Source organism: Capra hircus, chromosome 25 (genome assembly GCF_001704415.2).
Source record: "Capra hircus breed San Clemente chromosome 25, ASM170441v1, whole genome shotgun sequence".
Taxonomy (NCBI): Eukaryota; Metazoa; Chordata; class Mammalia; order Artiodactyla; family Bovidae; genus Capra; species Capra hircus.
Window position 1 is genome coordinate 18422995 of NC_030832.1, and position 25778 is coordinate 18448772.

Sequence of the window (25778 nt, forward strand, 5' to 3'; positions counted from 1 at the left end):
AGAACAAAAGAACAGCCATCTTGAATGGCCTGATCATACAGACCCAAACACAATTATCAATGCTATGCGTCAATGACAGCATTGTTAACAATGACTATTAATCGCAATGCTCTATTAGGGCATATAAAAGATCTACTTTAAATGGCCCATTTTTTTCCCTTGGTGTCTACATTAGAAGCGTGAAAGTATAAAAGCAAAGATTTCAAGGTGAATATGGATTCTTTTTATCAAAACTGTAGAAATACCATGATAAAAAAAACTTGTACCAGTCTTTGCCCAGATTCAGGAGAATAGAGAAATCTAGAAAGATTCTTAAAAGTTAGAGCTTAACTTTTAAAGGTGTTTAAAATTTTAAAAATATGAATAAGTTTACTTTTGTTGGTTAATATCATGTTAGACATTAAAGATTTCTTTTTGTGGCCCAGGAAGGTAACAAGTATAATTCTTACTAGAGATAAAGAATTAACTAGTGGCAATGCTACTCATTAATGACTGCTAAATATAAGTTATTTATTTACCTGACCAAGTAACAAATGCACATAATTTTACTTCAGAAGTGGAAATATCTGGTACTGTAGTAGCAAAAATAATTTTCTTCTGTTGCTGAATCTTCTGAATCCATTTACAGAACTGAGATAAACAAATCTTCAGAGGGACTCCTTCATCAACCTGAGCCTGAATAGAGTCATATAATATGAATTCAATAACTGAATTCCATAATTATTGCACACATAATTAGGCACTATGAGGAAGATATACAACAAGGAAGAAGAGGTTTTAACTGGCAGTTTATCTAGTGAAAAGATGTTAAAACACATAAGAGAGAGATAATACAACAATCAGAATTCTACAAGATAAGACAAATTACATTGACTAATCTAAAATCACACAGAAATACAATAAAGATATCCTGATAGCTGGAAATCTGATATCACTTAATTTCCATAAAATATATTTTATATACACTTTTATAACACTATTCTTTCCAATTTTTTTTTGGCTGTACCATGGGGGAATCTTAATTTCTCAACCAGGGATCAAACCCACGACCTCTGCAGTGGGAGTACGGAGTCATAATCATTGGACCACCGTGGGAGTCTAATTTTTTCTGATTTTTAAAGATTCTAGTGGGCTTCTGAAGGGGACAGTATTTCTAACAGTGAACAAATCTAATTCCACATGGCATACAGCTTTTATTTTCTTTCTGAATTTTAATATTTACATCTTTCCTGCTTGTTTTTTGTTGGAATGGGAGGATGAGAAGTGGGGAAAAGAGAGGGCATACCTGCCTTATGCCTGTCAGTTCCATGCAAAATTCAGAGAGAATTGGATGTTCCTGAGGCTGAACATAAGCATGGAACTCAGATTCAATCTCTCCAGTTGATGTGTTCAGTAATACAGCTGGAAATTCAACTACATGAAAGAATCATCAATTGACAGCTGAATACATAATTGCTAAACTAATGCTGCAATCATTTAAAATTAAGTATATATTGATATTACCTTCACATGGTATTATTAAATAATCATTGTTTTAGTGAAAGCACATTAAAATGACCAAAGCAGTGTAATGTAATGGTTATATAAAATTATGCCAAAGAATAAATCAAACTATTAAAGTTAGAGGTATATCTATTTAAAACTCTTGAATATATTTCCATAATTAGAAGACCATATGAAAGTTGAAACAGTTCTTTTTACAAAGGTATTTTTTTTTTATCAGTTTCTATGTAGTTGAGATTTTGAATATAATCCCCAAACAATTATTTTATATGGTGACACACTTAAGTATTAAGTTTGTGGGTCTTTTTTGTCATCAGATTTCATAGTAAATTACCAATCCACAGATCATTTTGTTTTCTTATTTAGCATTGCTTGTACTGTGTGCTAAGTTGCTTCAGTCACGTCCAATGACCCTATAGACTGCAGCCCACCAGGCTCCTCTGTCCATGGGATTCTCCAGGCAAGAATACTGCAGTGGGTTGCTGTGCCCTTCTCCAGGGGATCTTTGGCCATTGGCAGGCAAGTTCAGACTTACTTATTTCCTGACTCCGGTGGCGTTTCCCATCATTCCAACATGTTGACTCAAAATCAATGATGATTAAGTAGTCAAACAACTGCTCTGCAAAAGATCAGTGTCCTTATGTATTACCAGTGTTAAAAGTGCAAAACTACAGAATGTAAAGAAATGAGGCACATTACTTACTAGATTTGCTTCTTCCTAGGTTTCCATTTGCTGGTGGAATTGATTTTCTCCTAATTAATCCAAGCTGCCTAAAAATGTAAAACAATCCAGGTATGTTCAACAAAATCATTCATATTCCTGTTTACATAAATTAACAAACTGATGGTATAACCCTCATTATTAATGTACTAATGTATTGTGATTGAGAGGAAACTAAACTAGACTTTGAGGGCAAAAGACTTTGGTTCTTTGCACTCTTCTGACTTTAGCAGTCATTTTACCAAAGAATATTCAAATTACTACACAAACTACTACACTCATGCTCAAAATTCTTCAAGCTAGGCTTCAAACAGTACATGATCTCAAAATTTCCAGATGTACAAGTTTGATTTAAAAAAGGCAGAGGAACCAGAGATCAAATTGCCAACATCTGTTGAATCATAGAAAAAGGGAATTCCAGAAAAATATCTACTTCTTCAATGACTACATTAAAGCCTTTGACTGTAGAAAAAATTTGACAGCCTTTTGACTGTCAAAAATTCTTCAAGAGATGGGAATACCTGACCACCTTACCTGCCTCCTGAGAAACCTGTATGCAGGTCAAGAAGCAACAGTTAGAACTGGACATGGAACAACAAACTGGTTCCCAACTGGGAAAGGAGTAAGTCAACGCTGTATATTGTCACCCTGCTTATTTAACGTATATGAAGAGTACATCATGAGAAATGCTGACATGGATGAAGCTCAAGGGGTAATCAAGACTGACAGGAGAAATATCAATATCCTCAGAAATGCAGATACCACCACCCTTATGGCAGAAAGTGAAGAGGAACTAAAGAGTCTCTTGATGAACATGAAAGAAGAGAGTGAAAAAACTGGCTCAAAACTCAACATTCAAAAAATGAAGATCATGGCATCTGGTCCCATCACTTCATGGTAAATATATGGGGAAACAATGGAAATAGTGACAGACTTTATTTTATTGGGCTCCAAAATCACTGCAGACGATCACTGCAGCCATGAAATCAATAAATGCTTGCTCCTTGGGAGAAAAGCTATGGCCAACCTAGACAGCATATTAAAAAGCAGAGACATTACTTTGCCGACTAAGGTCCATCTAGTCAAAACTATGGTTTTTCCAGTAGTCAAGTACTGATGTGAGAGTCGGACAACAGAGAAGGCTGAATGCTGATGAACTGATGCTTTCAAATTCTGGTGCTGGAGAAGACTCTTGAGAGGTCCTTGGATAGCAAGATCAAACCAGTCAATCCTAAAATAAATCAACCCTGAATATTCACTGAAGGACTGATGCTAGAGCTAAAGCCAATATTTTGGCCACCTGATGCAAAGAGCTGACTCACTGGAAAAAATCCTGATGCTGGGAAAGATTGAGGGCAGGAGAAGGGGGCAACAGAAGATGAGATAGTTGGATGGCATCATCGACTTAATGGATAAGAGTTTGAGCAAACTCTAGGAGACAGTAAAAGACAAAGAAGCCTGGCGTACTGCAGTCCATGTGGTCACAAAGAGTCAGATATGACTAAGCGACTGAACAACAAGTCATTCTACCTGCATGGGCTTCAAAGTGCATATGTGCAAACAGACTGTTTCTCTGTGCTCCTATTATTTTATAGTAATAATGAGGAACTCAAGTGGTTGTAAAGATGCATTGAAAACCTAAGTTAATTTTGCTTTCATATTTTTCCAGCCTTTGCTATGTGAAGAGCACAGTGGAGAGGAGAGAGGGCAGGTCCAGTCTTCTAGGAGTTTAAAAAATCTGGGTAAATAAACTAGATATTCATGGAAAACTAGTGGAAGGTAATATATAATAAAGGATCCTTATGGGTGATATTCTAAGTCCACAGAAAGGGAAGAGCTTGTTACCTGAAGCCTCTTGGTAGATGTCAAGCCAAAAGACCACCAAGGCAAAGAGCAGAAGGAAGGATTTATTACTTGCAGCAAGTAAGTATAACACCAGGGATATTTCCTGGTGTTTCCCACACCAGTGTCGCCCCTAAACTGCAAAACTGGGTAAGTTTAAGCTAAGGGTACATGCATATTTCATGTAGGGGCTTAGGTGGTTGAGATTCCAAACATTAGCTGATTGAAGTCAAGAGAGTCAAAAAGCTCAACATTATCATCCCTTGGGTTCCAGGCGATCGGGTGGTTGAGTGCTTCAGGCTAATCTATACCATTGAAACAGAACTAGGAATTTTTTTTTCTTTTTGGCAGCTTGCAGGATATTGGTTTCCAGAGCAGGGATCAACCTTGTACCCTCTGCAATGGAAGCTGGGAGCCCTAACCACTGGACCACCAGGAAACTCCCAGGACTAAGAGCCTTTACTTCTGAGATATTATCTTTGCCACTGTTACTTCTCTTGCCTGGTAACAGTTGTTTCTGCATTCTTTGTTTCTTTAATACCAGTAATTTCTAAACTTCTCTGGCAGTCCAGTGGTTAGGAATCCACTTGCCAATGCAGGGGACATGGGTTTAATCCCTGCTCCAGGATGACTCCACACGTTGAGGAGCAACTAAGCCCATGGAGCCCAACTACTGAGCTCGCCCTCCCCAGCTACCAAAGCCAGTGCACCCTAGAGCCTGTGCTCTGTAACAAAGAATAGCCACCTCAGTGAGAAACCTGCAGACCACAACTAGAGAGTAGCCTCTGCTTGCTGCAACTAGAGAAAAGCCTGTGCATAGCAACAAAGACCCAGTGCAGCCAAAAACAAAATAAATTTTTTTAAAAAAAGGATCACTGTGGCCAGCCTCAGACCACAAAATGGCTTATGCCAAACATGACTTCTCTAATATTGAGGAAGTCATGTCTGGTTGTCTTTCTCCAGCGAATATCTGCTTACATGCTTATTGCGGTCTTAGGCTTACTGACATCTTAAGTGTCCTGAGACAAAACTATTCAATACTTTGCTAGGTAGTTTAACCAGGCAGACACCACTCATTTTAGTTTCCCTGTTTGACCTGTGATGGGAAGTTGAGAATGGCGGCTATCATCTATTGATTGTTTACTATATAATGCTGGTGGTAATTTAGTCAGTCTTCTGACTCTTGGAATCCTCTGTCCATGGAATTCTCCAGGCAAGAATACTAGAGTGGGTTGCCATTTCCTTCTCCAGGGTATCTTCCCAATCCAGGGATCAAAACCCGGTCTCCTGAACTGCAGGCAGATTCTTTATGGACATATTACGCCTTGAATCAAGATGGTGATCTCATTTCATCCTCAACAACCGTACAAAATAGTCCTTTCTGCTACCTACATTTAATCAGTGAGAAATCAAATTCGGCAATTTGCTAGAAAACACGTATTTAGTATGTGAAACCAGGATGATCCAACTGTGAAACCCATGCTTTCAAGAATGCATTCCACCGTTTCTATTAATTAGAATGTGAAAAGCCTGTCCAAGAATCAGGAAAAAGACCATGATTCACACTGTGCATTAAACAGATCACTAGCATGATTCACACTGTTAATTAAACAGATCACTAGTAAGTGGTAGGGTGAACAGCTTGATAGGTGGAGTGATCTTGATAGCTGCCGGTGACCTCCACAAGGTCCCCTAGGGCCGTTCTTAATGTTCCCGGAGACCTAGAATAAGCAGACACTGGCGCAGGGGCACAGAGTAAAGAGCCCTCCCTAGTCCTTCCACGCTCCAACAAAAACAAAGAGCTGACTGAGGCTCGAGACTGAAGTCCCAGAAGAGTGACATTCCAGTTCAGGCTGGCCAGTGCACGCCCAAACTGCAGAGAATGGAGGCTGAACACGGCGGACACGGACGCGGACGCCAGCGCCGGATCAGGAGCGATCCCCCGCCACCGCCCAGAACCGCCTTGCATACCGTGCGAGTCTCTTGGTCGCCATTCCTGACGTTCCTTCCTTGCCGCCGGAAGTCGCTGTAGCCCCACTTCCGGCCCATTCAAACTCCCCGCGCGGTTGGGGAGGGTGCTGCAGCGGTTTCTACACCTGTGGCTGAGGCAGAGGCGGCGGTCATCTTTACTCTGCCTCCCGGCTTCTTTCGGCGTCTTCCGGGATACGGGGTTTGGAGAGTGGTTTTTGGCAGAGAAGCAGTTAGAAAGGGCCCCCTTCTCTCTTCCTAACTGACGGAGGCGCGTTTGCACCGTTGGGGGACCGTTTCGAATTCGGCCTCCAGCGTCGGCCGTAAAGCCGTTTGGCTTGGTGCTGCGTCGTTTTCTGCGTGGAGTAACGGGGAAGACGGTTGGTGCCCTCGCTTTCTGCGTTGGGCGGGGAGCGCTCTGTAAACTGATTTGAGAGGATCTGAGAAAGGTGCTAGGTAGGCTGTCGAAGCCCTTGCTCCTCCCCACTGTGGAGACAGCCTGGGCCATCAGGGCGTCGGGGTTTTCTCAGAGCGCTTAAAAGAGATCTTTCTCAACAAGCTCATGGAGCCAGAGAGGGAAAGGAGCGGGAGCACCCTCAAGAAGGGCAGAAAGAGGAGGCGGATTCCGAGCAAGCTGGTCGGGGCCGCTGAGGCGATGAGATCCCGTTGGGATTTTGAGGAAAGGCAGCAACCTGTAGCCAAGGTGAGCAGTGGGGTGGGTGGGATCCCGACAGGGCAGCCCGAGGCAGTTTGGGACTCCCAAATAATAATACAATACCATTTACTCTGGGGCTGGTATTGGCGGTTTAAAACCGGTATTGTGCCTGGCACGCGAGAAGAATGTTCAACATATTTTGAAGTCTTCTGTGTGCAGGAATTGTTCTAGGTTCTGCAAATATACCAGTGCATACACAAAATTTCCTGCCCCCGTGCAGTTTACATTCCAGTAATGGAATAATAAGGCTGATAATCTATCATTTCTTGAGCATTCTGTGGCATTCATCCCCATAGTCATCAGATTTCTATTGTCTTTCTAGGCACTTGGGGAACATTAGTGAGTAAACAAAGATCGCTACTGCCTTTCTAGTGGAGAGAGAAGATAAACAATAGTAAGGGAATTAGTGCTATGAAGTCTTTTAAAATGCGATTCCTTTTGGGGGAGCCTATCAGATTGGCAAAACAGATTTTTTTTTTAAAGGTTAACGTGGTATAAAGTTGAAGGAAGTTGACAATCTCATCACTTTGTTTTGAAACTGTCTCAAACTTAAAATTTGTGAGGACAGTATCAGAAACTTTTATCCACCCACATATTTTAGTGTTTACATATTTTCTAATATCTACATAACTAAAATGCAACCAGCAAAATCAGGAAATAACATGGATATATGCTACCATCTAATTCTCAGATCCCATTCAGGTTTCTCCAGTTCTAATAACGTCCTGTTTAGCAATAAGATCTAGTTTAGAATAAATGTGTTACTTTAGTTGTTATGTTGCCTTCGATGCAAACAATTGTTCAGTCTTTGACATTTGTGGCTTTACTACCTTTGAAGAACCTGTACCAGTTATTTTGTAGAATGTCAGAATGTCCCTCAAGTTAGGTTTGTTTTCTCATTATTAGATTCAGGTTATACACCTTTGACAGGAATTTCACAGAAGTGATACTATATTCTCTTGTATTTTATCAGGTTGTACCCTAATTTGACTTGTCCCAGTACTGATAATATGAACCATGATAATTTGATTAAGAAAATATGTGCTACATTTCTCTAAAGTTGCTCTTTTTCTGTTATTTTGTGGGGAGATGCTTCCTCATTAAACTTTCAGTTTATTCATTTTTTATTAGTATGAATTTGTGGATACTTATTTTATTCAATAAGTTATAATTCATTACTGTATTTATTTTGGTGCTCAAAATATCCCAGATTTGGTCATTAAGCTAGCTTCTGTGTCCCTTTGACATGGACCTAATCATTCTTGAGCATTTTCTTACTTTTCTGGCACAAAAAGATATTTCAGACTCTTCTGTGCTTCCCCTGTCTTAGCCCTGAAATCAGCCATCTCTCTGAGGAGACTTGGTTCTTTTTAGTGGAGAATGACATTTAGAAATTCAAGATCTGGGTGCTAGATATGCTGATTGCTGTTGGGATGTCAATATTCCAAATGAGAGCTAAGAAATATGTGTGTATAGGTTTATACACACATACATATGTTTACAGTAAAATACTTATATATATATAGATATATCTATATATATTGAAAAACTGTCAATTCATATCAGAATCTTTGCTTCCAGTCCAATTCCACTGAGTTCATTCTAGTTGTCTCCCTTTTCATATTTATAACTTCCTTTTATAGCTGAAAAATTTGACTCTTGTTACCTTGAAATATATTTGATTTGGTCCCCTCTTCCTGCCGTTGCCTCACACCCTCACACCCTCCTCACCCAGCTTAGGCTCTGGTCGTTCTGCATAATGTACCAGGTCACTCTCCATTGTGAATGCCTTCATTGCTACTGTGACAAGCTACTCACTTGGTGGATGCCTGCACATACCCTTTTCAGGCTCTGAATTCAGTGACACTACTATTTGTCCCTTGGGACTGGTGCCCTCCTTACCCTAAATAATTTCTTAAATCTGATGCCAGCTTCACTGCTCTCCTCCTCATACTGCTCAGGCTTTGACACTTCACACTGGGCCACTGTCCTGCAATGTATGTTCTGATTTCCTAACCCTTGTTGTTCAGTCACTAAGTCATGTCCAACTCTTTGTGACCCCATGAACTGCAGCATGCCAGGCGTCTCTGTCCTTTGCTAATTCCTTGAGTTTGCTCAAACTCAAGTCCATTGAGTCAGAGATGCCACCCAACCATTTCTTCCTCTGTTGCCCCCTTCTCTTGCCCTCATTCTTTCCCAGCATCAGGGTCTTTTCCAATGAGTTGGCTCTTTGCATCAGGTGGCCAAAATATTGGAGCTTCAGCATCAGTCCTTCCAGTGAACATTCAGGGTTGTTTTCCTTTAGGATTGACTGGATTGGTCTCCTTGCTGTCCAGGGGTCTCTCAAGAATCTTCTTCAGCACCACAGTTCGAAAGCAACAACTCTTGGGCATTCAGCCCTCATGCAGCCTTCTTTATGGTCCAGCTTTCACATCCATATATGACTGCTAGAAAAACCATAGCTTAGACTATATAGATCTTTGTTGGCAAAGTGATGTCTCTGCTTTTTACTACACTGTCTAGGTTTGTTACAGCTTTTCTTTCAAGGAGCATCTTAATTCCATGGCTGCAGTCCCATTCACAGTGATTTTGGAGCCCAAGAAAATAACATTTGTCACTGTTTCCATTTTTCCCCATCTATTTGCCATGAAGTGATGGGACTGGATGCCAAGATCTTTGTATTTGGAATGTAGAGTTTTCAGCAAGCTTTTTCATTCTCCTCTTTCACCTTCATCAAGAGGCTCTTTAGTTCCTTTCTGTTTTCTGCCATTAAAGTGGTATTATCTGCATATCTGAGGTTGTTGGTATTTCTCCCAGCAATCTTGTGAGTCACCCAGGCTGGCACTTCTCATGATGTACTCTACATATGAGTTAAATAAGCAGCATAACAATATACAGCCTTTGACGTACTCCTTTCCCAATTTTGAAGCAGTCCGTTGTTCCATGTCCGATTCTAACTATTGCTTCTTGTCTGCATACAGGTTTCTTAGGAGGCAGGTAAGGTGGCCTGGTATTCCCATCTCTTTAAGAATTTTCCACAGTTTGTTGTGATCCACACAGTAAAAGGCTTTGACATAGTCAAAGAAGCAGAAGTAGATGTTTTTCTGGAACTCTCTTGCTTTTTCTATGATCCAAAGGATGTTGGCAATTTGATCTCTGGTTCCTCTGCCTTTTCTAAATCCAGCTTGTACATCTGGAAGTTCTCAGTTCACATACTGCCGAGGCCTAGCTTGAAAGATTTTCAGCATAATCTTGCTAGCATGTGAAATGAGTGAAACTGTATGGTAATTTGAACATCCTTTGGCATTGCCCTTCTTTGCAATTTGAATGAAAACTGACTTTTTCCAGTCCTGTGGCCGCTGCTAAGTTTTCCAAATTTGCTGGCATATTGAGTGCAGCACTTTAACAGCATCATCTTTTAGGGTTTGAAATAGCTCACCTGGAATTCTATCACCTCCACTAGCTTTGTTCATAATAATGCTTCCTAAGGCCCACTTGACTTCACGCTCCTAGGATATCTGGCTCTAGGTGAGTGACCACACCATCATGGTTATCTGGGTCATTATTTTTGTACAGTTTTTTCTTTGTATTCTTGCCACCTCTTCTTTATATCTTCTGGTTCTGTTAGGTCCTTACCATTTCTATTCTTCATTGTGTCCGTCTTTGTATGAAATGTTTCTTTGGTATCTCTGTTACCGAGTCCAAGCTTGCTCTGCTCACTGCACAATAGGCCAGTGAATCCGAGACGAGGTGTTGAGGCAAGGAAGAACTGGCAGACCGAGAAGATGGCGACTAGCACCTCAAAGTAACCATTTTATTGGGGGCTGGATGCCAGGTTCTTTTAAAAGTAGAGAGAAAGAAGCAAAGTAAAAAGGCCATTAATTTTGCAAACATCTAGAATGTCAAGCCTCACGCAGGGGATGTGTTAATTTTTTCCTTCTGCCATCCACAGGTGGACAGGGTTCTGACAAAGACATTTTAGTTCAGAACAGTCAGGCAGAGGGGCAGGATTCTCTGAGGCAAACCATTCTGTATGGTTATATATAATAACAAAAGCAACGAAAACCAAGTCAAAGAAACAGTTCCAACATGGAGTCAGAATTGGCTGCCTCTCTGCAACATCTCCTGTTTTTTTGAAGAGTTCTGTAGTTTTTCCCATTCTATTATTCTCCTCTATTTCTTTTCACTGTTCACTTAAGAAGGCTCTCTTACCGCTCCTTCTGGAACTCTGCATTCACCTGGACTTCCTCCTGTGTAGTATGCTCTCCCCATCCTACTCAGGCTCTGACATGCCATGTTTGGGAACTGTGATTACTTACTGCTACATATAGAGTCCTTCATACATAGTCAATATTGTATATTTTTATTTGATAAGTATAAATTTGTATATTTTTTCAGGAGTTAGCAATATTGTCAGAATGTAAGGTATACATGATTCAGTTTAGTTCAGTTCAGTTGCTCAGTCGTGTCTGACTTCTCGTGAACCCGTGAATCACAGCACACCAGGCCTCCCTGTCCATCAGCATCTCCCAGAGTTCACTCAAACTCACGTCCATCGAGTTGGTGATGCCATCCAGCCATCTCATCCTCTGTCGTCCCCTTCTCCTCCTGCCCCCAATCCCTCCCATCAGGGAGTCAACTCTTCGCGTGAGGTGGCAAAAATACTGGAGTTTCAGCTTTAGCATCATTCCTTCCAAAGAACACCCAGGGCTGCTCTCCTTTAGAATTGACTGGTGGGATCTCTTTGCAGTCCAAGGGACTCTCAAGAGTCTTCTCCAACACCACAGTTCAAAAGCATCAATTCTTCGGCACTCAGCTTTCTTCACAGTACAACTCTCGCATCCATACATGACCACAGGAAAAACCATAGCCTTGACTAGACAGACCTTTGTTGTCAAAGTAATGTCTCTGCTTTTCAATATGCTATCTAGGTTGGTCATAACTTTTCCTCCAAGGAGTAAGCGTCTTTTAATTTCATGGCTACAGTCACCATCTGCAGTGATTTTGGAGCCCCCAAAAATAAAGTGTGACACTCTTTCCACTGTTTCCCCATCTATTTCCCATGAAGTGATGGGACCAGATGCCATGATCTTCGTTTTCTGAATGTTGAGCTTTAAGCCAACTTTTTCACTCTCCTCTTACACTTTCATCAAGAGGCTTTTGAGTTCCTCTTCACTTTCTGCCATAAGGGTGGTGTCATCTGCGTATCTGAGGTTATTGATATTTCTCCTGGCAATCTTGATTCCAGCTTGTGCTTCTTCCAGCCCAGCGTTTCTCATGAGGTACTCTGCATATAAGTTAAATAAGCAGGGTGACAATATACAGCCTTGACGTACTCCTTTTCCTATTTGGAACCAGTCTGTTATTCCATGTCCAGTTCTAAGTGTTGCTTCCTGACCTCCATACAGATTTCTCAAGAGGCAGGTCAGATGGTCTGGTATTCCCATCTCTCTCAGAATTTTTCACAGTTTATTGTGATCCACACAGGCAAAGGCTTTGGCATAGTCAATAAAGCAGAAATAGATGTTTTTCTGGAACTCTCTTGCTTTTTCCATGATCCAGTGGATGTTGGCAATTTGATCTGTGGCTCCTCTGCTTTTTCTAAAACCAGCTTGAACATCTGGAAGTTCACAGTTCATGTATTGCTGAAGCCTGGCTTGGAGAATTTTGAGTATTACTTTACTAGTGTGTGAGATGAGTGCAATTGTGCGGTAGTTTGAGCATTCTTTGGCATTCCCTTTCTTTGGGATTGGAATGAAAACTGACTTTTTCCAGTCCTGTGGCCACTGCTGAGTTTTCCAAATTTGTTGACATATTGAGTGCAGCACTTTCACAGCATCATCTTTCAGGATTTGAAATAGCTCGACTGGAATTCCATCACCTCCACTAGCTTTGTTTGTAGTGATGGTCTCTAAGGCCCACTTGACTTCACATTTCAGGATGTCTGGCTCTAGGTGAGTGATTATACCATCGTGATTATCTTAGTCGTGAAGGTCTTTTTTGTACAGTTCTTCTGTGTATTCTTGCCACCTCTTCTTAATATCTTCTGCTTCTGTTAGGTCCATACCATTTCTGTCCTTTATTGAGTCCAGCTTTGCATGCAATATTCCCTTAGTATCTCTAATTTTCTTGAAGAGATCTCTAGTCTTTCCCATTCTGTTGTTTTCCTCTCTTTCTTTGCATTGATCACTGAGGAAGGCTTTCTTATCTCTCCTTGCTATTCTTTGGAACTCTGCATTCAGATGCTTATATCTTTCCTTTTCTCCTTTGCTTTTCACTTCTCTTCTCGTGTCAGCTATTTGTAAGGCCTCCTGAGACAGTCATTTTGCTTTTTTGCATTTCTTTTCCACGGGCATAGTCTTGATCTCTGTCTCCTGTACAGTGTACATGATTATTTGACCAGGAATTTATCCTGAGAAAATAGGTGTGCAAGGATGTCTATACAAGGATCCTCATCATAATATTGTTTATAATTTAAACAAGTGTCATCAATAGGGAATTTTTTTTAGGTAAGCTGTAAGTTTTTAGGTGAATTGAGAGAGTAGACTATTAAAATTGATGTTTGTTTTATTTAACAGCTATGGAAAGCTATTTACAGATTTCCGCACCCCCCCCCCCCAAATCCGCATACCAAGCGGCTTGCAGGATCTCTTTTCCCTTACCAGGGATTGAACCCTGAGCTATAGCAATTACAGTGTGCCAAATCCTAACCACTAGACTTCCCTGGGGTTTTTTGTTTTTGGTTTTTTGTGGTGGAGGGAGTTGATTACAAAACAATGTACACTGTAATCCCTTGGGGACAGTATAGGATAGAGATGAAAAGAGTTTGAGCTTTAGAGCCTGCATTCTGATTTTGGTTCTGCACTTATCTGTCGTTCCTCCATTTCTTTATTTGTAAAATGGGGTTAATAGTAGTGCCCACTTACAAAGAATTAAATGATTTAATAGATGTGGGTAAGAAGTGGGTAAGTGCTCAGCATTAGCTTTAAATAGTCACATGGGAAAATAGCAGTAATAATATCTGGTGTTTACTTATCTTAGGGTATGTTGGGCATTGGCTTCAGTGCATTACTCTTGCCTCAGTACATTACCTTGTTGGTTTTCCCAATAATCTCATAAGATAGAATTATAATTATTCTATAAATGAAAAAACCTTAGTCTTAGATCAAAGTACTTGTCCCTAACCTCTTAACATCTTATGGCACTTAGAATGGTAGAGCTTGGTATTTGACCTTAGGTAGTGGAACTCCAGGGCTTGAACTCCTAACCACTGTTACTCTGAGGCCTCTCAGACCAAAGGAAAAATGATATGAGTTGTACTTGAATTGTACAAGTACAGGTGACTTATTTTCACCTATCTATTGTCAGTTTTACTCTTCTCTGTTATCTGACTTTTTTAACAAGCATGAATAACTTTAATAACTTTATGTAAGTACAAAGCTGTTTTAAGGAGAGGCTTAAAGTCTGACTCCTTTGTTCAGGTCACGTTGGTCTTCTATGATCTGACTCCAGCTTCACTTTCCTCTCATATCTCCATTGCTCTATGAAACAGGCAGTCTTGGCTCCAGCCAAACCAAACTACATATTTAGGCACAATGTTTCCTCCTACCTGGCTGACTCATTACTTTCAAGGTCCAGTTCCATTATTTTCATCTCAGTTATGCTGTCTCTAAAATTCTCCAACCCCCCAAGACAGTTAGTTTTAGCCTCTTTGCTCCTTTATCTTTAGAACAGCACCTATATCTTAAACAGGAATTACCTGTTTCTGCATTTTTTCACCCTGGTAGAATGGGCTTCTTAACAGCATATTTTATTCATCCTGCTATTACTAGCACATAACAAGCTAGGGATATCTATAATTAAGGTTCTGTATCAGTGTTTATTAAATATCTTAGTAATACTGTCATATCACAGGTTGTTTTAGGCCTTCATTTCTAATTAATTAGAACCCTCCTTATGTTTATATTATGGTAAAATAATAAGAAACTAGAGTATTTTAAAATTTGCCTTGTTTTTGTTGCTGTTGTTTATAATCATAATCTGTCATGCCTTGATTTACTTTTGCAGAAAGCTCGATTATCTGCCATTTTATTTGCTGAAAACTGTGAAGTAACCCATGGCCAGCTATGTGAATTGCTGAAGTATGCAGTTCTGGGCAAATCCAGTTTTCCTAAACCCAGGTATGAGATGAACTTTAGATGGATATAGACCTGAGGTTTCAAATTTGTATCTAGGGAACCATATCTGCCTGACATTTTTTATTTGCCCACCCAGAATGTCCTAATTTTTTAAACAAAATTACCAACAATTTAAATTGGAAATTCCTTTGTAAAAATCCATATTTCTTGAAAAAATTCTGGCAACTGTCCCTATGAATATTGGCCTCTCATTTTAGATGTATGCTTCACTGTCCCATCTGGCCTGCTTCCCTTATTTATATTATCTGTTTGGCTGCTCTAGGTATTTTAGTTTATAACCTCTGATGGAGACCTGATTGAAATAACATCATATATTAAGAATTCCAATCTTTTTTCTTCTTTACAAATCAAGGGCAAAGAGAATGACTGTTCTGGTATCCTTAGTGCCATTATTAAATGTCTAATGAAAACTGTGTTTGTGTATGTGCCAATAGAGAGATTTTCAGATATATACTTCTGTCTGGGGGTTGGGTAGCTAAATACCTCAAAACCCCTCTCTGCATTAATAGATACTGCCATTGCTCTGTCACTTTATCTAAAACTGGCTTTCTTGAAGCCAGTCATGTGCTACTTGCGTAGAAAGGATTGTAGAGCAGATTAGGATGTTGAAGGTACGCCTTTGTAAATTGAGCTTAATTAGTTCCAGTTTAAAACACATCTTAATAAGATTTTGGATTTGAATTCATTGTGTTTCACTTGGTATTCTACTTGATTTGAATGAAATAAATAATTACCTCAAGAGATCTTTGTTTAAATTCTGTGCTGTAATTGCTGTTCTTCATTTCCAGGCAGTCAATGAGCAGTGATAAACTCTGATAGCTGTTGCTCAGTGCATTTTTCACACTTCCCTTCTGAATGTCTGTAACTGACTTAAAAGTTTCAGTCTTAGCTGTATTGGTTTGATTTTTCCACAGCTGGTGCCAGCTTTTTCACCAAAACCACCTGAAAAATGTGGTGGTTTTTATACTGCAGGGATTGAGTCAGCTACACTTTTACAAGTTCTATTTGGAATTTGGATTTCTCCGAAAGGCATTCAAACATGTAAGTCAAGAAAACTTTTTATCTGGACTTGAGTCAGGTTCTCACACTTCGAGACTAGTGCATATATTAATTGTGCTGCTTGGCAGCCTGATTGAACAAGAAGTAGAAGTTGTAGAAAGCTAAAAAGGCTACAATTGATACCTTGTGTTGGGATTAGATTTGTCTCTGATTTTTCCTTTTGGTTATCTAGGCAAAATCTCAGATTGCAAACTATAGTTCCCAGGCTGTAATCTATAGTTCCCAGATTGTAGTTGACATTGTCACATATTATTTGGGCATTGGTGTTTTTGAAAATTATAAAATTTATATAAAATCCATATTTCTTGGCCTCTCTTGACAATATCACAAGATTGAGTTCCCTTAAAACAGTATCTGGAGCTGAATAGCTGCTGTCTTCTTTAGAAAGGGCATGTACTCTTCATTTTCCCATAGCCTCCTCTGTTCTTTATCAGACTGTTTCATCCATTTACCCTGGAGAGCATTTGAATTTGTTAGCCCTAACCTAATTCTCCTTGGGTCTTCATTTTCTTTTCTGCTTTAATTTGTTGAATACTACCTATGTGCTCAGCCCTTTATTACTCATACTTAGCATGCATCATCTTTAATTCTCAAAATAGTCTTATAAGAGATACTTTTTAAAATTCCCATTTTATTCGTAAGGAAACTGAGTAATGCGTCCAAGTTACAGCTAGTAAGTGGTTGAGCTGGAATTTAAGCCCAGGTGAGCCTGAGGCTTGAACTCTCAATCATTGCTTTTCTGTGTCATTTTTACCTGGCATGTTATCCACTAAAATAATGCATATGAAAGTGCTTTGAAAAATAAAGGGTACTTTGCTTTTCTGAGTTACAAGTTTTTTAATGTTTATTTCTTTAGTATAATGTGAAGCAAAGAAAATTGCTAGAGTAGGATAAATGGTATTTCACTTATTCAGTCATTTTTACACATTAAGCAAACAGTTCTCATTTTACAATGCAAACAGTTAAGGTCCAGATTTTTCATAGCGCTGAGCTGAGTCTACATAGCATAGCACTGAGTCTAGACCTTTGACAATATTTTAACTGCTTTCAAACGTTTTTGTAAAAGCCTGTTATGTATTTTCAGAAATTCCGCTTGCCTCCCCCTTCATCTGATTTCCTAGCTGATATCATCGGGCTGCAAAAGAAACAAATAATTGGGAATCTGCCCAAAGCAATGGAAGGTATGATTATGACTCTGGTTTGATGATCTGCTCATATGGATATGCTTTGTTGTTCCTTAGTCACTAAGTCATGTCTGACTCTTTGCCTCTCCATAGACTGTAGCCCACCAGGCTCCTCTGTCCATGGATTTGTCAGGCAGGAATACTGGAGTGGGTTGCCCTTTCCTTCTCAAGGGGGATCTTCCTCACCCAGGGATTGAACCCCCCGGTTCCTGCCACATCTGCAGGCAGATTCATTGCTGCTGAGCCACCGGGGAAGCCCTTGGATATGCTTACAAGTAGGTTTATCAGTCAAGTTTATTTTTGGAAACAACAAAACTCAATTCCAATTAAATTAAGCAGAAAAGCGATTTTGTGTGTGTGTGTGTGTGTTTAAGGAAAAAGAAAAGTATATTCCCTGGTTATCACTGACAGTAGATTCTTATGAATCACTGTGAATCATTTTTAAACTGTCCCTGGGTCTTTGTACACACAAATGTACAAATGGGAAGGAAGATCTTACCTCTTACTAATGAGGGGATGCTCACTAATACTACTCACAGTGGGGAATAGGCAAGTTTAGATGCTGGCCAGCTAAAGTATAAATATCCACAATAGCAGTGTTTTTCAGACTGGGTTGTGTCCCATTAGCAAGTTATAGCTGACCTTGTCTTTTGAGGGGCAAGGAGGTGAGTGATGGAATAGACCTTAACAGTTCATTGCAGATAGTAAGGTAAGTATTATTCAATAATGCTTTTTGTATGTATATTCAGAAATCATTTAAATTATTGAATAGTTGCACTGAGGGAACATGAAAAAGTGGTGAGGAAGAACCAATGATTCCTTTCCATATTCTCCATCACTGTGTTTCCTATTATCTTCTAGCTCAAAAGCATCTTACTTCCTATCTTTGCATTGTTTCCCTTTCCTTCTTTCTAATAGATGTCCATATCAGACCTGCAACTTCGTTTAATTTGACATCTACCATGTTTTGACATATTTGAGTGAATTACAGAGTAGTCATTATGAGATTCAAAACTCATGTAAAAGCATTGAGTTGTAAAAGAAAGGATGTAATCTGAAAAAAAGAAATTGATGTGATTGAAGAATATGGATTGTTGAGGGTGACTAGGGGTGGAGATGGAATAAGGGGGGATGTAGTAGTGAGAGATGAGGCTTAGAGGTAGGTTTAAATGTTTTGCAGGCTGTAAATGCCATGCTAAGAATTTTGGGTTTATTCTGTAAGCACTGAGGAACTAGAGGGTTATAGCTAATTCTCTGTCCTAAGGATTTTGCTTCAGTTTCCCAACCTAAATATCAAAGTCCAAGTTATAGTCCAAAGTCCATAGCACTTTGATCTTTCTTCACTTTAGTCTTTCTTTGAAATATTCATCTATTCTTCTCTAGTTTACCCACCTCTTCTGGGGATAACTCCCGTATCTTTAGCTTTGATGTCCCAAATTCCAGGCCTACATTTTCTCAGCTGCCTGCTGGATGTTGCTACCTGGATATTCCATTGTACCCTCAATTGTAGCATAATTAAAAGCTTTTTTTTTCATCCTTAAATAATAGACTTCCACCTTCAAATCCTCTTTCCTGTTAGTGTTGTTTTTCTCTAAGACACCAGTCTTGAATTTTAGAATTTCTTTTATTTTGGCTCCCCATACCCAATCTGCATGACTCATTCCCTTTGCTATTAAGAATCTCTATTCAAATGTTACTTTATAAGAGACCTTCCCTGATTATAAAATATATGACATTAACCCTTTTCCTGCCCTAGCACTCCCTTTCCTCCTTTACCTTATCCTCACCTAATATATTATGTATTTGTTTATTGTACATCTTCTCAACTAGAATTTAGGAGAATTTGTTGATTTTGTTCATTGGGGAATCTACTGGGTAGAGCAATTCCAGGCATATAATAAGTACTCAGTAAATATTTTGTTGACTGAATTGAATTATTCTGTCACTATGCTTTATTAGTTTTTCTTCTGTAATGTTTCTTTTATCCTTTTTCTTCCATCACTCCACCATCTTAATCCAGACTTTTTTTTGCCAGAATTATTGCAAAGTCATTTTTCTCTCTACTACATTTTCTACATATCTTTGATATTGATCTTTCTTAAAGTAGTGTTTGGTTATGCCACTTCCCTTCTCAGGAGCTTTCTGTTGCTCCATAAGTCCAAACTCTTGAGGCTGAAGTTCATAGTGGTCTACAGTTCACTTTTTCCCTCTTCTTTCAACTTGTTTCTTATACTACTCTTCTACAAAGATCTTTTGTCCTCCCTGACTTGTCTAGTCATTACCTTACCAAGTTTGGTTTGTACATTTCTCTTACTTGGAATGCCCTCTTTTCTTATTTCTGATATTTTCGCTGTTTGGGTTGCCAGGACCAGATACCCATTTAGGCCACCTTAAGTGAGAGGATATTATTTGAAGGATGCCTATGGACTAGAAAGACATCAAGAATCTAAGTGCCTCTGGTGAAGACCTTTTCTTTATCCTTTTCATGGCATCTTAGCTTCTTTGTTTTCTGTTCCAACCGGTCTGTTCTCTGTATTTCTAGTTCAGTTTTGGAAGCAAGAAAGCTGATCAGCTTAGCTGATACCCTTATTCTTTTTGAGCATGGCAAGGAATACCAAATTACTGGTCAGTTTATAATTGGCTCCCTCTTTAGCCAGGTCCCCACTCTTAATCCAGCCAGTAACTGCTGCTTCTTAAAGAACAGGCTTGTGTTTGAGCAAGTGGTTAGGGGTGCAGTAGACTTATTAGGAGTGGCAGACACTGTAACAGACTAGTTTCAGTTCAGTTTAGTTGCTCAGTCATGTCTGAGTCTTTGCATCCCCATGGACTGCAGTATGCCAGGCTTCCCGGTCCATCATTAACAGGCTAGTTTAATACAGCAAATATCTGAATTCTGCTCTTCAAGACTAGACTCAGCTAGTCTTTTCCTCTCTTGAACCATTTCTGACTATCTCAGCCAGTGTATTCTCCCTTTCCCTTTTATAGCTTTTATTGTTACAACCCGTTTGAGAGTTATTTTTGCTTTGTGCTTCTGTAGATATATTAGAATGCAAGCTCCTTTAAAGTTGGGATTGGGCCTTATAAACCTTTTGATCTATACATCATTAAAAGACATGTCCTCTGAGGTCTTATAAATATACTTTATAACATATGTGATTGTCTTTGTTTCAGGGTCTTTACATTTTGCTAGCTCAAAAATTAGCATCAACTTGCAGAAAGACCCCATCATTCAAAAGTATGGCTCTAAGAAAGTGGGCTTGACTAGATGCCTTCTCACAAAGGAGGAAATGAAAACATATCACTTTCCATTACAAGGTTGGTATAGATTTTATCCTGTGTTGGCAACAATGGAAGAATATCTGTCAGTTTGTTTAAAAATATTACTGTTGAAAGTTTGTTTTTATGGACTGCTTTCCAAGTGACTTATTCCATCCTCTATTAAAGAGGAAATACTTTAAGTGCAATGTTTCGTAAAGTATAGGATGTATACTGTGACTGATTTTACATAGTACATGAACATGACCTTAAATAACATTGAAATATTTTGTGGGAATAAAAAAATATTCCTTTTTTATTTTTCTTTCATTCCTTTTTAGTGTATTGAAGTCAGTATGTCTTTAACATTTTAACACTTCTCTAGTACGTCTAATCTTCCTCCCACCCACCCCCACCTCCATTTTCTTTAATAAATAGGTCTAGGCTCAGAGCCGTGGTCAGTTATGTAGTAAGACTTTAATAAAAATTCTTTTATTTATTACCTCTTAATCACAGCAGTAATGTTATAATTTCTTAAAAAAAAAAGCCCTATTGAGATATAAGTAACCTATCATACAGTTCACCCATTTAAAGTATACAATTTCAATAGTTTTTAGTATGTTTGCAGATTTCGTCAACTATTGCCACAATCAGTTTAGAACACTTTCCTCACCCCAAAAGAAACCTTGTACTATCATTTCCTGCAATGCCCTTTAGCCCAAGGCAACTACTAGTTACTCTCTGTTAATAGATTTACCTATTGTGAATATAAATGGAATCACACAATATGTGGTCTTTTGTAACTGTTTTTTTTAGCTTAGCATAAAATTTTCATGGTTTATCCATGTTGTAGCATGTATTATTATGTCATTTATTTTCATTCTAATGATATTCCATGTATGTTTATACATTTTATTTATCCAGTCATCAATCAGTTGATGACATATGAGTTGTTTATACTTCAGGGCTGTTGTGAATAATGCTATATCCAGATGAAAGTTTTTTGTATGGGTATATGTTTTCATTTTTCATAAGTATGTAGCAAAGGGTATATACCTACCAAATCCTATGGTAACTCTGTTTATCCTTTTAAGGAACTACCAGACTGTCTTTTTTTTTCCTTTTTTAAAAATTTAAAATAATTTACTCATTTATTTATTTTAATTGGAGGCTAATTACTTTACAATATTGTGGTGGTTTTTGCGAAACATCAACATGAATCAGCCATGGGTGAATATGTGTCCTCCCATCCTGAACCCACCCCTCACACATCCCTCCCTACCCCATCACTCTGGGTTGACCCAGCTTCGAGTGTCATGCTTCATGCATCAAACTTGTACCGGTCATCTGTTTTACATATGGTAATATACATGTTTCAATGTTATTCTCTCAAATTATCCCACCCTCGCCTTCTCCCACATAGTCCAAATCTCTGTTCTTTACATCTGTGTCTCTTTTGCTGTCTTACAGATAGGGTCGTCATTACTGTCTTTATAAATCCCATATATATTCCATATAAATTACATATATACAGTGTTAGTATACTGTATTGGTGTTTCTGTTTCACTTCACTCCATATAATAGGCTCCAATTTCATCCACCTCATTAGAACTGACTCAAATGCATTCTTTTTTTTATAGCTGAGTAATATTCCATTGTGTATATGTACCACAGCTTCCTTATCCATTCTCTGCCGATGGACATCTAGGTTGCTTCCATGTCCTAGCTATTGTAAACAGTGCTGCAGTGAACATTGGGGTACATGTGTTTCTTTCAATTCTGGTTTCTTCGGTGTGTATGCCCAGCAGTGGAATTGTTGGGTCATATGGCAGTTCTGTTTCCAGTTTTTTAAAGGAATTTCCACACTGTTCTCCATAGTGGCTGTACTAGTTTGTATTCCCACCAACAGTGTAAAAAGGTTCCCTTTTCTCCACACCCTCTCCAGCATTTATTGTTTGTAGAGTTTTTGATGGCAGCCATTCTGACCCACATAAGATGGTACCTCATTGTGGTTTTGATTTGCATTTCTCTAGTAATGAGTGATGTTAAAACACTCATTCATATTTTCATTTTTGTTAGCCATCTGTATGTCTTCTTTGGAGAAATGTCTGTTTAGTTCTTTGGCCCACTTTTTGATTGGGTCTTTTGTTTTTCTGGTATTGAGCTGCATGAACTGCTTATATATTTTAAAGATTAATTCTTTGTCAGTTGTTTCATTTGCTGTTATTTTCTCCCATTCTGATGGCTGCCTTTTCACCTTGCCTATAGTTTCCTTCATTGTGCAAAAGCATTTAAGTTTAATTATGTCCCATTTGTTGTTTTTTGTTTTTATTTCCATTACTCTGGGAGGTGGGTCATAGAGAATCTTGCTGTAATTTATGTCAGAGTGTTCTGCCTATGTTTTCCTCCAAGAGCTTTATAGTTTCTTGTCTTACATGAAGATCTTTAATCGATTTTGAATTTATTTTTGTGTATGGTGTTAGAAAGTGTTGTAGTTTCATTCATTTACGTGTAGTTGACCAGTTTTCCCAGCACCACTTATTAAAGAGATTGTGTTTTCTCCATTGTATATTTTGCCTCCTTTGTCAAAGATAAGGTGTCCATAGGTGTGTGTCTTTGTGCCAGTACCATACTGTCTTGATGACTGTAGCTTTGTAGTATAGTCTGAAGTCAGGCAGGTTGATTGCTCCTGTTCCATTCTTCTTTCTCAAGGTTGCTTTGGCTATTTGAGGTTTTTTTGTGTTTACATACAAATTGTGAGATTATTTGTTTTGGTTCTGTGAAAAATACTGTTGGTAGCTTTATAGGGATTGAATTTAATCTATAGATTAATTCGGGTAGTAAACTCATTTTCACTATATTGATTCTTCAGTCCACAAACATGGTATTTCTCCATCTATTTGTGTCATCTTTGATTTCTTTCATCATTGTTTTATAGTTTTTTGTATATAGGTCTTTTGTTTCTTTAGGTAAATGTATTCCTAAGTATTTTATTCTTTTCATTGCAGTGGTGAATGGGATTGTTTCCTTAATTTCTCTTTTTGTTTCTTCATTGTTAGTGTATAGGAATGCAAGAGATTTCTCTGTGTTAATGTTATATCCTTCAACTTTACTATATCATTGATTAGCTCTAGTAATTTTCTGGTGGTGTCTTCAGGGTTTTCTATGTCCAGGATTATGTCATCTGCAAAAGGTGAGTTTTACTTCTTTTCCATTCTGGATTCCTTTTATTTCTTTTTCTTCTCTGATTGCTGTGGCTAGGGCTTCCGAAACTATGTTAGATAGTAGTGGTGAAAGTGGTGAACAAGACTTGTCTTGCTCCTGATTTTAGAGGAAATGTTTTTAATTTTTTGCCATTAAGGATAACGTTTACTATGGGTTTGTCATATATGGCTTTTATTATGTTGAGGTATGTTCCTTCTATGCCTGCTTTCTGGAGAATTTTTATCATAAATGGGTGTTGAATTTTGCCAATGGCTTTCTCTACATCTATTGAGATAATCATATAGTTTTTATCTTTCATTTTGTTAATATGGTATATCACATTGATTGATTTGCAAATATTGAAGAATCCTTGCATCTCTGGGATAAAGCCCACTTGGTCATGATGCGTGATCTTGTTAGTATGTTGTTGGATTCTGTTTGCTAGAATTTTGTTGAGGATTTTTGCATCTATGTTCATCAGTGGTATTGGGCTGTACATTTCTTTTTCTGTGGCATCTTTGTCTGTTTTTGGTATTAGGGTGATGGTGGCCTCATAGAATGAGTTTGGGAATTTACCTTGCTCTGCAATTGTCTGGAAGAATTTGAGTAGGATAGGTTTTAGCACTTCTGTAATTTTTTGGTGGAATTCACTTGTGAAGCCATCTGGTCCTGGGCTTTTGTTTGTTGGAAGATTTTTTATTACAGTTTTGATATCCATGCTTGTGATGATGGGTCTGTTAAGATTTCTCTTTCTTCCTGATTCAGTTTTGGAAGGTTATACTTTTCTAAGAATTTGTCCATCTCTTCCAAGTTGTCCATTTTATTGGCATATAATTGCTCATGGTACTCTCTTATGATCTTTTGTATTTCTGTGTTGTCTGTTGTGATTCTTCGTTTTCATTTCTAATTTTATTGGTTTGATTCTTCCTTTTTTCTTGATAAGTCTGGCTAAGTTTGTCTATTTACCTTCTCAAAGAATCTGCTTTTAGTTTTGTTGTTCTTTGCTATAGTCTCCTTTGTTTCTTTTTCATTTATTTCTGCTCTGATTATTATGATTTCTTTCCTTCTACTAACTTTGGGGTTCTTCTTTTTCTAGTTGCTTTAGGTGTAAAGTTAGGTTGTTTATTTGATGTTTTTCTTCTTTTTTGAGGTAGGCTTGTATTGCTGTGAACCTTCCTCTTAGCACTGCTTTTACTGAATCCCATAGGTTTGGGGTTGTTGTGTTTTCATTTTCATTTGTTTCTATGCATATTTTGATTTCCTTTTTGATTTTTTCCATGATCTGTTGGTATGCAAAAGTGTGTTGTTTAGCCTTCATATGTTTATATTTTTAAATAGTTTTTTCTTGTAGTTGACATCTAATCCTACTGCATTGTGATCAGAAAAGATGCTTGAAATGATTTCAATTTTTTAAAATTTACCAAGGCTAGATTTATGGCCCAGGATGTGATCTATCCTGGAGAATGTTCTGTTTGCACTTGAGAAAAAGGGCAAATTCATTATTTTGGGGTGAAATGCCTTATAGATATCAATTAGGTCTAACTGTTCTATTGTATCATTTAAAGCTCATGTTTCCTTGCTAATTTTGTTTGGTTGATCTATCCATAGGTGTGAGTGGGGTAGTAAAGTCCCCCACTATTATTGTGTCACTGTTAATTTCCTATTTCATACTCATTACCATTTGCCTTATGTATTGAGGTGCCCCTATGTTGGTTGCATATATATTTATGATTGTTATATCTTCTTCTTGGATTGATCCTTTGATCATTATGTAGTGTCATTCTTTATCTCTTATCATGGTCTTTATTTCAAGGTCTATTTTATCTGATATGAGTATTGCTACTCCTGCTTTCTTTTGGCCTCCATTTATATGAAATAACTTTTTCCAGCCCTTCACTTTCAGTCTGTATGTGTCCCTTGGTTTGAGGTGGATTTCTTGTAGACAGCATATATAAGGGGTCTTGTTTTTGTATCCATTTGGCCAGTCTTTTTCTTTTGGTTGGAGCATTTAACCCATTTACATTTATCATAATTATTGATAAGTATAATCCCATTACCATTTGCTTTGTTGTTTTGGGTTCATTTTTATAAACCTTTTCTGTGTTTCCTGTCTAGAGAAGATATTTTAA

General features: G+C 38.3%; 2 protein-coding genes across 5 annotated transcripts in view; one reads left to right on the forward strand and one right to left on the reverse strand.

Annotated features, from left to right (window-relative positions):
* Nucleotides 1–6354, reverse strand: part of ERI2 (ERI1 exoribonuclease family member 2) — a 37108-nt gene extending 30754 nt beyond the window's left edge. The window contains exons 1-5 of one of the 3 annotated variants that reach the window (XM_018040676.1): nucleotides 6038–6136; nucleotides 2207–2274; nucleotides 2039–2122; nucleotides 1286–1413; nucleotides 519–675 (exon numbers count right to left, since the gene is read on the reverse strand). In XM_018040676.1, the coding sequence (XP_017896165.1) occupies nucleotides 519–675; nucleotides 1286–1413; nucleotides 2039–2122; nucleotides 2207–2274; nucleotides 6038–6060 (460 nt within the window). In that variant the 5' untranslated portion in view covers nucleotides 6061–6136. Of the gene's footprint in view, nucleotides 1–518; nucleotides 676–1285; nucleotides 1414–2038; nucleotides 2123–2206; nucleotides 2275–6037 lie in introns of all 3 variants that reach the window. The other 2 variants (XM_005697567.3, XM_018040675.1) reach the window with 2 other exon arrangements.
* The window catches only part of LOC102184112 (putative RNA exonuclease NEF-sp), a 59134-nt gene continuing 39935 nt past the window's right edge, over nucleotides 6580–25778 (forward strand). For both annotated transcript variants that reach the window (XM_005697564.3, XM_005697566.3), the window contains exons 1-5: nucleotides 6580–6737; nucleotides 14817–14929; nucleotides 15862–15988; nucleotides 17091–17187; nucleotides 20362–20505. In XM_005697564.3, coding sequence (XP_005697621.2) covers nucleotides 6597–6737; nucleotides 14817–14929; nucleotides 15862–15988; nucleotides 17091–17187; nucleotides 20362–20505 — 622 coding nt within the window. In that variant the 5' untranslated portion in view covers nucleotides 6580–6596. The remainder of the gene's footprint in view (nucleotides 6738–14816; nucleotides 14930–15861; nucleotides 15989–17090; nucleotides 17188–20361; nucleotides 20506–25778) is intronic.